Source organism: Pleurodeles waltl, chromosome 2_1 (genome assembly GCF_031143425.1).
Source record: "Pleurodeles waltl isolate 20211129_DDA chromosome 2_1, aPleWal1.hap1.20221129, whole genome shotgun sequence".
NCBI classification, from domain to species: domain Eukaryota; kingdom Metazoa; phylum Chordata; class Amphibia; order Caudata; family Salamandridae; genus Pleurodeles; species Pleurodeles waltl.
In genome coordinates this window covers 890,501,308-890,518,579 of record NC_090438.1, presented here as the reverse complement: position 1 = coordinate 890,518,579, position 17,272 = coordinate 890,501,308, and the positions used below count along the sequence as shown (strand labels likewise).

Below are 17,272 nucleotides of genomic sequence, written 5' to 3'. Positions count from 1 at the left end.
CCTGCCTCTCCCTGTCCTGGCCCCAGATACACTCCGGGGGGAGACTGCTTGGTGTAAGGGCATGCTCAGCCCAATCAGGTGTAAGTGTCAGCTCCTCCCTCCAATCTAGCCCAGGAAGATCCATGAGGATATGTAGGACACACCTCAGATCCCTTTGTGTGACTGTCTAGAGTGAATTCACAATCAACTCTATTGTCAGTCTGACCCAGACGTGTATTCCACAGCCAGGCAGAGGTACAGAATGATCAAGTAAGAAAATGCTTACAATCTAAAAAAACAACTTCACAAAAAGAGTTTTATTTTTAAATTGTGGGTTCAGAGACCCCAAACTCCAGGTCTTTAACTGCTCCCATTGGGAAACAGCGCTTAAAAGATTTTTCAAGGCAAACCTCATGTCCTCCTTTTAAATACACTGCACCTTGCCCATGGGGTTGCCTTGGGCCTACCTTAGGGGAAATTACATGCAGTGAAAGGAAAGGTTTGGGCTTGTGAAGTGGGTGCACTTGCCAGGTCGAAATGCCAGTTTAAAACATCACACACTGACACTGCAGTGGCAGGTCTGAGACATGTTTACAGGGCTATTCATGTGGGTGGCACAATAGGTGCTGCAGGACAACTAGTAACATTTGATTTACAGGCTCTGTCACCTCTAGTGCGCTTTACTAGGGGCTTACTAGTAAATCAAATATGCCAATCCTGGAGAAAACGATTCACCAACCCAATTTAGACAGGAAGCACTTGCACTTTAGCAGTGATAAGGAGTGTTAAAGTGCCCAGAGTCCTAAAGCCAGCAAAAACAAAGTTCAGCACAGGATCATAATAGGAGGTAAAAAGCCAGAAAGACAGGGCAAACCACGCCAAGAGCTGTCACTGTCTAACAGCTCACCTCACATGAGGAAGCCAGACATTTTATAGATATTTTTTAGCAAAGGTTGATCATCCCAACCATCCACTGCACCATTTCCAAATTTTAAATCAATATATTCTTTTAGAACCCTTTCAACTTTCACATTCCAGAGACAACATTTGGCGAATGTGGATGTCTTGATACCATAGGATATCATAGCAACCACACCATTCTGCCTACAATTTCCCTTTAGAAGCTTGGGCTGACAGGACTCATTCTATGATAAATTTTTCAATGGCTGTTATGGTTGCCATGATAGGTGCCCCATCCCTCCATTGATGATACTCTTACACATGGTAGTGGGCAGACCTCTGTCCTTCTCACTATGACACACACCAGGAGACATTTACAACCTCGCTGATCAGGTCTGAGAGCGGCCAAGACAGCACCAAAGAAACACCGAATCCTTTCCATGTTAGAACACTAGGTATGACCAGAAAAATGAGCAGCACCCTCTGGCAGTGAGAGCGTGTATCACACTCTCTACAGTCATGTACCACAGCCCTGGGCTTAGTGAAAGAGCTGCCTTGGCTCTTGTCCAGGGCAACTGAACAGAAGCACCCAGCTGTCAGCTTTTAAGGCTGACATGAGACCTGCACACAGCAAACATCATAGTTGATGGCCCACTGTCATGACAAGAAACCACAGCCCCCATCATCTGTGCCTGCGAGGCAGGCAGGCCATGCTGTCTCGAGGGGCCTCTATACTGCTGTGTCCATGGCCGCTAGTTTCTCACGCAACCTGCAGCGACAGGTGCAGCACCACTTGGTTGGTCATATGATGAGGATCGCCTTCATTGGGATGGGAGTGCCCTGCCTCCGACTGACCTGCGTGCTGATACTTCACAGGAGGGTAGCAGGTACATCTATCAGAACCGCCAAGAGGAAAGCAGCGGCCACCCTGGCGAGGAAGCATCACAACACCAGATCTACTAACAGGTGAGCCGTGATTGACCCCTCTGCTGCCTTGTCGCAAATTGTGGGATTTCTGGACCCACTAAGGCAAAAAGGAACACATAGGATTCTGTAATGTTATAGTGGCAAAAGACCCCAGGCTGAGGCCCGGTACTTCTTTTATTATATTTGTTACATGACTTCAGTGGCCTAAACCACCGACTACAAACGTGCAGGTGGACAACTCTACACCGCCCCTCAACATGACACATCCCTGTTGCTTCACAGGGATAATACATTTGCCTTGGTAAAGAAAGCTCTCGTCGCTCCAAGACTAGAAATTAATTATTTGTACCCCGTTGCATAATGTTGCTGTGCTACATTGGTGTTATTTTTATTGAATCTGGGTCTGTATTATAAAATATGCTGCTAATATTCTCTGTTGAAGAATAATTGGACACTACCACCATGTGGTGCAATATCATAAAAATGGGCTAATGTTAAAAAAATAGTAATGGTGCTGAGCGCCCCGCAATCACTGGCACAATTTGAGCACTTGCAAGGTGGAAGGAACAGAACAGTGGAACAATGTGACAATTTAAATAAGTCCTGTGCCCTTAAACAAGTAATTGTCGTTATTGGCCCATCCTAGGAAATTGTTTTAGGAAGTTTCCTCCACAGGCGATATTAATATTGTGTCAGAACCCTTTAAATTAGTTGCAATAACACTCAGTGGCACAAGTTAACCACTACCCATACGGCTTTTACAAACAGATTACAGGTAGCCACTGGTAAGTGACTAAGGGTAAGGCATGTCAGCAATACAATGTGATGTAGAGCAGGTTCTAGAGGATGGTAGATGGCTGTGTCTGAAGGGCAGAAGGATGTTTGAAGTCAAGGCATCCAAAATCCCTATTATTTCTGTACTTCTTTGCAGCAGTGCCGCAGAGAAGCAGAATCTGAGTTTCATGGTTTCTGACAGAGTTAAATCATGCATATATGCAGTGTAATATCACCTCCGCTTTGAACATGCACAAGAGCGATTGGCAGGTCCACTCAAGGTTACTCCAATTAAAATGTTTTATCTACTACAAGAAACTGACTGGTCAAGCAATGGGTAATTGTACAACCTCCTCCCTTTCATATATTGCTACGAGGTGTTCTAGCTGCACATTTTTGTGATGATAAATGTAAAGTTGTCGTCCCGCTCCTTGACAAGAGGGTTCTACTTTAAGCAGTCATTTGGTACCCTATCATGATCAGATTTTAACAATCTATCACCACAATTCTATAAATTGTTAGAGGCCTTGCTAATGTTTTAATTGCAAATTTGGCTTTATACCGTGCTTACATAGCTATGTCCGAGGGTTCTTGCAAACAACAGAATTATGACAACCAATTGTTTAAAAACAGAAGATAATAACGGTATAAACATTTACAATAGTACCTGCTTGACAGATCTTCTATATCCTTAATAAACAGGCCTCCTTGATGTTTGCACAAATTCCTGCAAGCACGCATTTTGTCTCCATCCTTATATATGATATAATTTTTTCCACCTTCCTTACTTCTGACGAAATTGATTCCATCTTTAAGATTTCCTTCTTCCTCTGCACTGATGGAGAGCAAAACCTCGATACTTTGCCCAACACTGTGGAAACGATAATCATTAAAGATTACTCAAGAATATATATAAGTGATCTACATCATAAATGAGTACATTGCACTACTGCAACTAAACAAAATTTGAAAGGAACTTTCAGGAAAATTAGAAAATAAGAGGCCTTTGTGCTAAAGGTATGGTGCAAAGCAGTTTGGGACATATTTAAGAGCCCCTAGGGCCATTCAAACACCACTTTAGCGTCATTAGAAGGCCAAAAATGCTGTGTTATATTTAAAAAGTGGTTCAATGTATGGATTGCGCCACTTTGTAACCCTTTGTGCAACATTATGCCTGCACCAGGCATAATTTATGCAAAGGGGCCATTCCTCCGTTAGGGGGGGGCAAAAAAATGGCTCAAAGAAATCTAAAAGATTTCTGGGGCATATTTAAGAAAGTTCAGAGCAGGCATTAAAAGGAGCCTTCCGTTGGTTACAATGGGCCTCTGTTAGAAATGGGGTTTTTGGTTGGCAGTCAGGTTGCCCTCTGTCCAAGCAAGAACCCTCACTCTAGTCAGGGTAAGTCACACACAATCCAAAATCAGCCTGTGCCCACCCTCTGGTAGCTTGGCACGAGCAGTCAGGCTTAACTTAGAAGGCAATGTGTAAAGCATTTGTGCAATAAATCACACAACACCATAGTATAACACCACAAAAATACACTACACAGTGTTTAGAAAAATATATAATATTTATCTGGGTATTTTCAGGTCAAAACGATCAAAGTTGCAATATGAATTTGTAAAGATATCACTGAAAAGTGATATAAAGTGTCTTAAGTCTTTAGAAAGCAAACAAAGTCTCTTTCAAACACAAAGTACCTGGTTTCTGGTGGAAAATCTCCTCAGAGGGCCACAGGAGAAGAGATACGTGGAAAACTGGTGTGTGCGTCGATTTCTCCTCAGCACACACGGACTTGCGTCGTTATTTTCCACGCGGGGAGTCGTGCGTCGTTTTCCGGCGTGCGGACAGTCTCTTTCTGTGGATCGCGGGGAGTACCAGATGTCCCGGGTCTGTGCGTGGATTTTCCTGCTTGTTTTCCGGCTGCGCGTTGTTCTGCGGGGCTGCGCGTCGAAGTTTCGATCTCACGGCAGGCGTTGCGTCGATTTCTCCTGGGGAGTCGGGCGGCGTTGTCCTTGCGAGGCCGTGCGTCAAAGTTTTGATCTCACAGCAGGCGTCGCGTTGATTTCTCCTTGGAAGTCGGGATGGCGTTGTCCTTGCGAGGCCGTGCGTCAAAGTTTTGATCTCACGGCAGGCGTCGCGTCGATTTCTCCTGGGAAGTCGGGCGGCGTTGTCCTTGCGAGGCCGTGCGTCAAAGTTTCGGTCGTCCCGAAGGCATCGCGTCGATCAGCGTCGGTGTGCAGCGTTTTTCTTGCCGCGGAATAAGCTGTGCGTCGAAAATTTCGCCGCACGGGGCGTCCAAGTGGAAGAGAGAAGTCTTTTTGATCCTGAGACTTCAGGGAAGAGGAGGCAAGCTCTATCCAAGCCCTTGGAGAGCAATTTTACAGCCAGACAAGAGTTCAGCAAGGCAGCAGGCCAACAGCAAGGCAGCAGTCCTTTGTAGAAAAGCAGACTGGTGAGTCCTTTGAGCAGCCAGGCAGTTCTTCTTGGTAGGATGTAGTTTCTGGTTCAGGTTTCTTCTCCAGCAAGTGTCTGATGAGGTAGGGCAGAGGCCCTGTTTTATACCCAAATGTGCCTTTGAAGTGGAGGAGACTTCAAAGAGTGGCTAAGAAGTGCACCAGGCCCCCTTTCAGTTCAATCCTGTCTGCCAGGGTCCCAGTAGGGGGTGTGGCAGTCCTTTGCGTGAGAGCAGGCCCTCCACCCTCCCAGCCCAGGAAGACCCATTCAATATGCAGATGTATGCAAGTGAGGCTGAGTACCGTGTGTTTGGGGGGTGTCTGAGTGAATGCACAAGTAGCTGTCAACTAAGCCCAGCCAGACGTGGATTGTAAGGCACAGAAAGATTTAAGTGCAAAGAAATGCTCACTTTCTAAAAGTGGCATTTCTAGAATAGTAATATTAAATCCGACTTCACCAGTCAGCAGGATTTTGTATTACCATTCTGGCCATACTAAATATGACCTTCCTGCTCCTTTCAGATCAGCAGCTGTCACTTCAACAGTGTATGAGGGCAGCCCCAATGTTAGCCTTTGAAGGGAGAAGGCTTCACAGTAGTGTAAAAACGAATTTAGGAGTTTTACACTACCAGGACATATAACTACACAGGTACATGTCCTGCCTTTTACCTACACAGCACCCTGCTCTAGGGGTTACCTAGGGCACACATTAGAGGTTACTTATATGTAGAAAAAGGGGAGTTCTTGGCTTGGCAAGTACTTTTAAATGCCAAGTCGAAGTGGCAGTGAAACTGCACACACAGGCCTTGCAGTGGCAAGCCTGAGACAAGGTTAAGGTAGCTACTTAAGTGGGTGGCACAACCAGTGCTGCAGGTCCACTAGTAGCATTTAATCTACAGGCCCTAGGCACAGGTAGTGCATATTATCAGGGACTTATAAGTAAATTAAATAGTCCAATCAGGTATGATCCAAAGTTACCATGTTTTAAGGGAGAGGGCATGTGTACTTTAGCACTGGTTAGCAGTGGTAAAGTGCGCAGAGTCTAAAAACCAGCAAAAATTAGGTCAGAAAAAGAAAAGGAGGAAGGCAAAAAGTTTGTGGATGACCCTGTCAAAAAGCCAGGTACAACAGCCTCTTTGTGAGTTGCAGGATTAGCGTCAACATTTTTTACGCTAATCCAGCAAAGCACCAGACCAGAGTCAAAAAATCTGACGCTAGTCCCCTAACTACTGCCATGGTGCGCCATGTTTTAAATACTGTGCTCACATAATGAGGTTAGGGGGGGCACTAAGGGGTGCAAGAAAAGAGAGGTGTGTGGTGGATGGATGTTTGCAAAGCACAGCAGAGCTCTATCCCTCCTTTCACATTATCAGAATATCTACTGTTTGTAGGTAATGCTACTGCCAGCTTTAGCTGTGTGGGAGACCATGTTACCAATATTTAAAAAAAATACATATAAGTAGTACAGAGGCAGCAGACCAGGGTACAGCTCTATACAGCTATTGATTTGATTCTGATGTATTTAGTAGTTTGTTGTTGATGGGATCAATTCTACATCATTCCATGCTCATGTCTTACTATTTGGCCAGGCCACATACCTGCAAATGCAGCGTACAGTTGCAAAAGTATTTTTTATTTTTTTCCGAGAGTTGGTCATCTGCGGACATGTCACAGGCATCAGTAGCTTTCTCTACTGTCATTGAAAATATTATTCTTTAGGTTTCATCTGCAGAGGACGGGAGCTGTGCTTGTAAGAAGTGTGGCTCAATGGTTAGAGTGGTAGACCCTAATACAGAAATCTGGCCCGGAACCAGGGTTCAATTCCTGCCTCTGCCAGTCTTGGGCTCAATTTCCTTGGCCCTGATAATTCTCACATCGGTGCCTAATCTAATTCATGGGTCCCACTCTGTAACTCTGGGCAATAGCTTGCTTAATCTCCACAATGGCCCCAACAGTGCTAGAGTGGGCACCTCACAGGGAAAAGCCGGGAGCGGTTCCACAGCATTATGCGTATAGTGCCTTGAGACCCTAACGGGTGAGTAGTGTGCTATACAAGTGTGAAGTTTACAGTTTAAAATCAATTGTTAATATATATCTTAATGTTAAAAGGGGTTTACATCCTCCCCCTTGCTTTTCATTGGTTTCTGTGATTGCCACTTACTTTTCCTTCGTTCCTATTGGACGTAGCATGCTATTTCCAGGTTCTTCCTTGTGTGTTTGTTCTTATCAGTGACCAGAGGCCCAAGTACTGTTTTCATCTGCTTTTGAAGCAAAACTTTTTTTCTTGATTTTTATCCATGCCCAGTGCTTCCCCACATAGCTGACAGATCTCAGCGTGGCCACCCTCTCATACAGATCTGCATGCTCTTCTTCAGTTTCATGCCGGCTCTTTTCTTCTTCTTATTATCTTCATCACACAGCCTAATTTAATGAGACCCCCTCTCAAGACATTGTCTTGTTTTGTTTGACTGATGTCTCTGATTTAACCTTTTTTGTGTTAGCATGCATTTCAAGCGTGCTTCTCCAGATTGTTGAACCGGCACCCTAAACTTGAACCCAGCTCCAACTTTGGCAACTGAAGTACAGTACAAGCTGGGTCCTCTCGCAAATACCAGGTAACTCCATATACAATGGGATAGATTGAACATATCCCTTGTGTACCTCTTGTGGCCATATATAAGCCCTCCCCCAGACCTCTGTGTCTTATGTATTCACACATGTTCTTTGATTCACGCAGAGGTCCAGCAGGACGCAGGAGAGGAAATGTGAGCCTCTACCCACCTGGCTCGGTAATAGCATGGCACACCCCCTGTGGCCACGTGCCCCTGCACTTGATGCACTGTTGAGGTCAACTCCCCCTGGCCTCATGTCCAATTCCATCTGTACAATAGTCCTCCTAGCACCTAAAAGACGATTTATTTCAACCTACTCTGCGCTACTCTCGCAATTAATGTCTCTAATGTGCGTTCATCCCAAAGATTGGAGCAGAGGGTACCAGAGCCATAGCTTTCATTGGTGCAGTAGGTGCAGTAGTACCGGGGACCACCAAACCCTGTTTATTGCTTTATTTTACAGTTTAAACAGAAGCACTAGGACTCATGACACCGGTGACACTACTGAGGATGCTATTAATAAAAGGCTAATTATCGATGTATCCTTGTGAGTCAATTGGGCACTTGGTTGAGTACTTGTTATGGGGTGGACAAATGAGCACTTCTTGCCCTCACGCAAGGGGCATCCTACTCTGCATAGTTCTTGAATGGGAGTCTAGATTCTTCCAAGGCAAGCAGTGCAGCTTTTTGGCTTTTATGTCTGGAATGAGTGTCCATCACTCTCCCAGTCGGAAAACCTGTTTTAATATAGAGATCCTGCTTGATTCCTTTTCCAAAAGGCCTGCTTCTTCTTCACTTGCTCATGAAAGACCTGGCATTTTTTGTTTTGAGTTCTTGCTCAACTTGTTACCTAATTCAACAAAATCTGCCAAGCACAGCCCATATCATAATATCCTGTGTACTCAGTATTGCACCATAACATGAACAGCCTCCTGGGTGGGCCCTCCAGCCTTTACCTAATCTTTCCATTGCTGCACGCACTTCAAATGTGCTTGGCTGCTGCATGTTTTTTTTTCTTTTTCCTCCACCCTCTACCTAATCTCCCTGCATTATACTGTCGCCAATTATTACACAACTTATTGGCTTTCTCAATAAAGGAGTCATAACAGTTTTTTGGAGTTTCAGTAACTGATATTGCATTTACCAATGCTTGCTATTGTTGCAACAATTGTATGGTGGAAACCTTCCTACTTTAGAAATAGAATATTTCTCATTTTTAAATTCAAGTGCTTGGCATTACCAATGAATATGAGTACACAGTAATGCACCAGGAGCTTTGATAATGTCCACTAGGGCATATAAATAATGCCCTTCCTGATGCAAAGCTCTATTTCAGCAGTGAAACTGCGTGAGAGTCACAAGATTGAGGGGCATATTTATACTCTGTAGGCGCCGAATGTGCGTCCAAAATTTTGACGCACATTCGGGGCAATCCGTGCTCCATATTTAAACTTTGACGCCTGAGCCCGCGGACGTCAAAATACCTCCGTGTGTGTCATTTTGTGGATGCGGGTAACTGCCTTGCGTTAATGACATACAAGGTAGGCATTCCTGCCCAAAAAATGACTTTTTAAGGTCTGCGCGCCTGTTAGAAATGGGGTCTTTGGTTGACAGTCAGGTTACCCCCTGTTCAAGCAAGGACCCTCACTCTAGTCAGGGTAAAAGAGAATCACCCTCACCTAACCCCTGCTTACCCACTTGGTAGCTTGGCAGAGCAGTAGGCTTAACTTCAGAGTGCTAGGTGTAAAGTATTTGTACCAACACACACAGTAACTTAATGAAAACACTACAAAATGACACAACACAGGTTTAGAAAAATAGGAAATATTTATCTAAACAAAACAAGACCAAAACAACAAAAATCCACCATACACAAGTCAAGTTATCAATTAAAAATCAAAAAGGGTTTAAGTAGTTTTAAAAACACACTAGCGCTGCTAGAGTGAAAATGTACCTGTTGTGCGTCAAAAATAACCCGTACGGGCAGGTGTGCATCAAAAATAACTCTGCACGGCTGTACTTGAGTCAAAAATCCAGCCGCACGATGATCCGAAAATCCCGCAGCGCAGGTTGTGATCTCCCAGCCTCCGTCAGCGATGCTCTGCGTTGTTTCTCCTGCTCCGTGTGTTGATTTTTCGGTCGTGTTTCCTGCAAGCGTCGTTTCTCAGCTGCAGAGCCGGCGGCGCGTCGCTTTTTCAGCCGCAGATCGGGATTGCGTCAATCTTTTCCCCGCACTGCACTCTGTGCGTTGATTTTCTTGTCTTTAGGCTGCCAGCTTCTCCTTTCAGGGTCCCAGGAACTGGATGGGCACCACAGGGCAGAGTAGGAGTCTCTCCAGAGACTCCAGGTGCTGTCAGAGAGAAGTCTTTGCTGTCCCTGAGACTTCAAACAACAGGAGGCAAGCTCTAGATCAAGCCCTTGAAGATTTCTTCTCAAGATGTAAGGCACACAAAGTCCAGTCTTTGCCCTCTTACTCTGGCAGAAGCAGCAACTGCAGGATAGCTCCACAAAGCACAGTCACAGGCAGGGCAGCTCTTCTTCCTCAGCTATTCAGCTCTTCCCCAGGCAGAGGTTCCTCTTGGTTCCAGAAGTGTTTCTCAAGTCTGTAGATTTGGGTCCCCTTGTTATACCCATTTTAGTCTTTGAAGTCACCTTTCTTCAAAGGGGACTCACACCTACTTGTGAAATCCTGCCTTGCCCAGGCAAGGCCTCAGACACACACCAGGGGGTTGGAGTCTGCATTGTCAGAGGCAGGCACAGCCCTTTCAGATGAGAGTGACCACTCCACCCCTCCCTCCTAGCAGAGGTGGCTAATTAGGAAATGCAGGCTACACCCCAGCTCCATTTGTGTCACTGTCTAGTGTGAGGTGAAAAACAACCCAGCTGTCAAACTGACCCAGACAGGGAATCAACAAACAAGGCAGAGTCACAGAATGTTTAAGAAAGAAAATGCTCACTTTCTAAAAGTGTCATTTTCAAACACACAATCTCAAAACCAACTTTACTAAAAGATGTATTTTTAAATTGTGAGTTCAGGGACCCCAAACTCCACATGTGCATCTACTCTCTAGGGGAATCTACACATTAATCATATTTAAAGGTAGCCCCCATATTATCCTATGAGAGAGACAGGCCTTGCAACAGTGAAAAACAAAATTGGCAGTATTTCACTGTCAGGACATATAAACCACATTACTATATGTCCTACCTTATCCATACACTGCACCCGGCCCTTGGGGCTACCTAGGGCATACCTTAGGGGTGCCTTACTTGTAAGAAGAGGGAAGGTTTAGGCTGGCAAGTGGGTCACTTGCCAAGTCGAATTTACAGTGCACATTTACACACACAGACACTGCAGTGGCAGGTCTGAGACATGATTACAGGGTTACTTGTGTGGGTGGCACAACCAGTGCTGCAGGCCCACTAGTAACATTTGATTTACAGGCCCTGGGCACCTCTAGTGCACTTTACTAGGGACTTAACACTAAAACAAATATGCCAATCATGGAGAACCAATTACATACACATTTTAAACAGGAGCACTTGCACTTTCGCATTGGTTAGCAGAGGTAAAGTGCCCAGAGTAATAAAAACAGCAAAATCAGAATCCAGCACACATCAATAACCTGGGGAACAGAGGCAAAAAGTTAAGGGAGACCACGCCAAGGATGAAAAGTCTAACAGCGCCTTATTTATACTCCTGCTTCATTTTGACGCACAGGAGGGGGCAGGACTTAAAAAACGGCACACAGCCTGATGTGCGCTGTTTTTTAACGCCTGGGTGAGGGCAGGCATTAAGGGACCTGTGGGCTCACTTCCGTGGTCTCTGACCATGGAAGGAGTCCAGAGGTGCCCTTCCCTGCCCCCAGGGACACCTCCTGCCACCCTCGCCCACCCCTTGAGGACACCCATGGATGGGGGGACCCATGCAGGTAGGTACAGGTAAGTTAAGGTACGTATTTTTAAAGTGGGATAGGGGAGCCTAATTTGGACCCCCCTACATGCCACTGTGCCCAATGACCATGCCCAGGGGACAGAAGTCCCTGGGGCATGGCCATTGGGCTAGGGGGCATGACTCCTGTCTTTGCTAAGACAGGAGTAATTTCAGTGGGGGTTGTGCGTCGAAAAATGGCGCAAGTCCGGTTTGAGGCATGATTTTTGCTTCAAACCTGACTTGCACCATTTTTGACGCACAACCCCCATTTTCCCCTACACCGGCGCTGCCTGGTTTGAGTCATTTGTTTTTACTCTGACCAGTCCGCAGCGCCGGCTAACGTAATTCATTAAGAATAGCGTAGGAATGGCGTTAGCCGGCGGTAAAACCTTTGCCGCAAACCAGCGCCGGCATTGGTTTGTGTAAAAATTTATAAATATGGGCCTAAATCTGGCGGCTTTGAAAGCTGAAAAGTACAAAAACAGAAATGGGAATAAGCAAGCAATATGAACAAGCATTACCATTGCTGAAATCTCTGGCTTACATTTTCTGTTACGAGCTAGATCTTTTGGCATTAGCAATGCTGACTTAAAAAGTGAGACTTTGACTTTTACCAATGTTTCTTTTAATTCCAAACACTGTCCATTTAAGGGACAGGGACTCAAATAAGGAAATCTTATCAATAGCTGTAATCAAAAAGGTAAATCATTTACCATTAGAGGAGCAACCAGTGATCCTCTGTATTACTATCATCTCCCACTAAAGTAGACAGCTTGCACTTTTCAAATGCATTCTACCCTCTTTTGGGTATCAATCGATGGCTTACCATCTGCATATTTAAACCAGTCATTGTGTATTAGTTTTCTGTCTAAGGGGTGTAGAGTAGCAATTGTGTTATGAATAATAGCATTTGAGTAGCGTACATTAAGATGATTTATGTTGTGTACTGTGAGCAGTGCACACAGGGGAAGGGGCAAAGGAAGGGCTCTTTCAAAGTGACAATAGATAGGGATATTAATATTTTCGGAGGAAAACCACCATGCCCCTAGTCTAGAAATCTCACCCCACGTTTTCTTTATTTTTAGTCCCATCTCGGTTTTTTCAGTGTTGTTCTTGATTTCTTGTTTTTCCATCTGAATTCTCTACCATTTAAAAAAAATGTGGTGTGAAAAACTTAGCGATAACTTGTGTTCTCTCCTCTAAATAAGAAAATATTGACTTATCCCAAATTGGCATATTTAATTTACTTGTCCATCCCTAGCAAAGTGGTATTATGTGTCCCCAGGGCCTGTAAATTAAATGCTACTAGTGGGCTTGCAGCACTGATTGTGCCACCCTCTTAAGTAGCCCCTTAACCATGTCTCAGGCCTGCCAGTGAAGAGTCTGTGTGGGCAGTTTTACAATGTGATGTCGACCTGGGAAAATAACCTTTTTGCCACACCCAATCCTTCCCTTTTTTTACACATAATTCACCCCTAAGTAAGGCTTTGGACATTTCAGAGTGCAATGCATTTAAAAGGCAGGACATGTATTTTTATGTTTTACATGCCCTGATAGTCAAAAATTCCCAAACCCATTTTTCACTACAGCAAGTCTTATCTGCCCCATAAGATAATATTGGAGATTACTTTATTGCAACTTATTATTGTAATTCGCAATCTGTAAGAGATGAACTATTCAAGTTTGGTGTATCTGGGATCACAATTTAAAATCCAATCCTATGGTGAAGTTAAATTTTAAATTGCAACCCTGAAAATGCCACTTTTAGAAAGTGGGCATTTTCTTGCCTCTGCCATTTGGTGCCTGCTTCCTGTCTCTAGATCCATGTCTGGGGTAGGTGACAGCTGGGCTTGGTGTATTCCCCCTAGGCAACCACACACAGTGGGAAATTGGGTGTGACTTGATGGGAGGGAGAAGCTGGGCACAGCCTCACTTACACATGAATAGTATGTGTCCTGTCCACACACAAAGGCCTGCATACCCCTCTGTAGCGAATCTGCGCCCAGTGTATGACGGGCAGGGCTTCTGTGCACTTCAAAGGCCTGTCTTTGAATTCTCCCCAACTTCAAGGGCTAAGCTGGAAATAAGTACTAGACCTCTGACACCACCGCTTCAGTACATTTCTGGAACTGTGAATACTCTGCCAGTAAGAAGGGCTGCTGTGCTGCTGAAGGGCTACCATTCTGCCGAACTGCTGCTCTGCAGGACTCTTGCTCTGCTGTGCTGCCCGGCTGCCTGCTGTTCCCTACCGTGGGTGAGAAGGACTGAACATGCATCACTTGAACCCAGAGTGACTCCAAGGGCTAGTCAGTTATCCTCCTGATCTGAAGTCTCAGGGACATAAAAGAATTCCAGCCACCCTGCTTCTGCACCTGGATTCTGCCATTGGTGAGTTTCCCCTGCCAAGTGGTGCAAACTCTGTCCTGGACCTGAAGTAGGCCTAAGGTGGTTCTCTGCGGAACTGACCCATCACCTCTGCTGAGCAGCGGGTCTTCTAGAAGAACCAATTAATTCCCTCTGTGGATCAGGGCATCCCCAAGCAGAACCAATGTATACCCACTGCTGCGCTTATTGTAGCAGTTGCAAAGGATTTGCATTGCTGCAGCACCTTACATCTGGGTTCGACACATCACCTTCATATCCACCACTATGCAACTCTTTTCCCGGTGCAAGCTCCTCTCATCTCCTGTTGATGGCAGCTTCAAATCTGCAGCGCCTTGAGACCCTCACGGGTGAGTAGTCGCGCTTTTCAAATATTGATTGATTGAAAGCTGATATCCATATCACAACTACACCATTCAACAGAACTGATGCATTGCCTCAACTGTGTAGCACATCACAACACAGGCCTTCACATCACAAGTCAATCAATCAACACAAGCTTTATTCGGTCACATTTAACCATCAAAGCAAGAAAAATTACATCAAATAAGATACTAGTATACATAGTATCATAAGAATAAGGAATAAAACAAAAATACATAAAAGGCATGTGGTCGCAAGGACTATCTAGCCGCCTAAATAAAAAGGGAAAAAGGAAAAAATTTCACTCATCAACAACCTTAATACAGCCTACAATATCTCATATTACTTTTAACATCAATCAGAAAAAAGTCACAGCAATCATAAAACCTTAGTATATAATAAATGGATAAAAAACTTGCTGACCGCATAGATTACAAGGGGAGAACTATCATTCATCTACATCCTATGTGCAACTTTACAGTGTCTCAAGCCCATGATCCTACAAACTGGGCGGCGAATCCACTTTCGCCGAGCAATCCCATAAACTGGGCAGATAATCATAAAATGTACTATAATTTCAAAGGTACAGTTGCAACTGGGGCATAGATCAGATGTCAAAACAGGTCACCAGTTACCGGTAAGGGACTTCAATGGCAAACGCCCATACCTAAAGCGGGCATACAAACTTTTACTTAATAAATCGGGGATTAAATCCAGGAAGGGTTCAAAATGGGGATACCATTTGAAATCAAGAAATTGTGATTTCAATCAACCATATGACATGCATAACACATGGTTGTTCCTAACGTAGGACCAGTAGACTGATTTCAAGTGTTGCTTCTGAGCCCTCCCTAGGTTATAGGGATGGGTCCAGAAGTCCCCAAGTCCCAGAATCTGGAACCACCTTGAAACATGCTTGAGCCAAGGAATAGAAAGTGCATTCGGTCTGCCTAAGATGTCTTGTAAGGACTCCTTGTATACAGCTAACTCGGGGGTGGTCCAAATGCGGACCCAGAAGAGTAAAGGTCTTAGTACTATTACATCGGAAACACGGGAAAACCCGAGATCCAGAAAAACTGGAATCAGTGGTGTATTGCAAGGGCATGCAGGAAGAGCTCTTGAGAAGTTATTTTCTCCTACAGTTAGTTTGCCAACATTAGAGAATCCCCAAATCTCAGCACCATAGGACGCTGCACCCTGCGCCTTTGCTAAAAAGATCTTAATAGCTGGAGAAACAGCTTTAACAATAGTAGAATTATAAAAACGCAGTATGGCCCCTGGCCTGTGCTGGAGAAGCGCTGTGCTCTTATCAATCTGTGCCTCCCAATGCATGCGGTTTGTGATCCTTACTCCTAGGTAGTCGATAGAACATACCTTACTTAGGGGAGCCTCATTAAGTGAAATAGTGCATCTTCTGGTGGGGCCCCTGCTGAAGATCATAAATGTAGTTTTGCTGGCATTGAGCTCCAATCCCTTACCTGCACAAAATGCACTAAACCTGTCCACCAAGACCTGAAGACCCATAGGGGTTTTGGATATCAAAAGTGAGTCATCAGCGAATAGAAGAATCTGGATTTTTTGATCATTCAAGGAGGGAGCATCATTTTGGCAAGCGGACACAACTTGCACCACTTCATTAATAAACAAAGAAAAAAGAATAGGGGCTAGAACACACCCCTGCTGGACCCCCCTCCTAATATCTATTCGGTCAGTAACTTCACCCTGATTGCCCCATCTCACTCGTGCATAAGTGTTCTCATGCATCCTATATATGAGGTGAACTAAGTTCTCCGGGATGCCGATTTTGCGCAAAACTTCCCATAACTTCCCTCTGGGGACCAGGTCAAAGGCAGTTCTCAAGTCAACAAAAGCAACATACAAGTTTTGTTTTGCTAAAATGACATATTTCCAATATAAAAGGGAAAGCCTGAAGACCTGGTCCATGGTACTGATTTCTGGACGGAAATCAGCCTGGAGTGGGGATAATACCTGGTTGTCATGAACCCATTCCAAGAGCCTATGTAGGACTTGCTTAGCAAAGATTTTTTGGAGGTTATCGATCAGACTAATTTGTCTGTAATTTGAGGGTAGGCCCACATCACCCTTTTTGTATATGGGAATTATTTCTGCCCCATGCCAGGTTTCCGGGATAGGACCACCTGCTGCTATATGCTTTTGATAGCGTGTTTATATACCACGCCCAAATAACAGGTTCTGATTGAAACAAATTCCTGGGCATCTTGTCGGGCCGGGTGCCTTGGCCGATCTTAAAGAGTTAATAGCGACTGCGGTTTCAGCCATTGAAAAGACAATGTCCTCTACAGAACCATCATCAGATGATCTGCAGTCACCAACCCCAAGGCACAATCCAGCCTGAGATGAAGACATAGGCCCTCATAACAACATTGGCGGTAAAAGCCGCTTACCACCGTGCAGAAGACTGGCAACACACTGCTGCGGCAGCGGAATTCCGCCACAGTCATTATGACCCACAGCTCGGAATCTGCCAAAATTGAGACACCCACGCAAGTCCGCGACACCAAAGGTCAGCGATAAACTGGCGAAAACAAAACCTCCACCGCCACGCCAACAGAAATACGCCCACACTATCATGACCCACTAATCCACGCGGCGGTCTTTCAACTGCGGTATTCCCTTGGCGGTACAGACCGCCGCGCTCAAAATACACACACTCTTACAAAACACATCCACATTGAACAATTCCAAATACACACACCTGATACACATACACACACCACTCCCACACACCCAATACAATATAAAACACACACCCACATCACCCACAAACCCCTATGACCACAATTGCGACAGAAGGCCAGAGAACTACACTACAATCGACAACCAAGCATCCACAGGCACACAATACCATCACCCACATAACATCCACGCACCTCACACAACACACCACTAAATATCACCCCACA

The 17,272-nt window shown here is 45.0% G+C and overlaps 1 protein-coding gene across 1 annotated transcript in view; it reads right to left on the bottom strand.

The window, feature by feature from the left end:
• The window catches only part of LOC138269580 (cytidine monophosphate-N-acetylneuraminic acid hydroxylase-like), a 680,173-nt gene that overhangs the window by 528,490 nt on the left and 134,411 nt on the right, over positions 1-17,272 (bottom strand). The window contains exon 2 of the mRNA XM_069218806.1: positions 3,248-3,451. Within this exon, the coding sequence (XP_069074907.1) occupies positions 3,248-3,451 (204 nt within the window). The remainder of the gene's footprint in view (positions 1-3,247; positions 3,452-17,272) is intronic.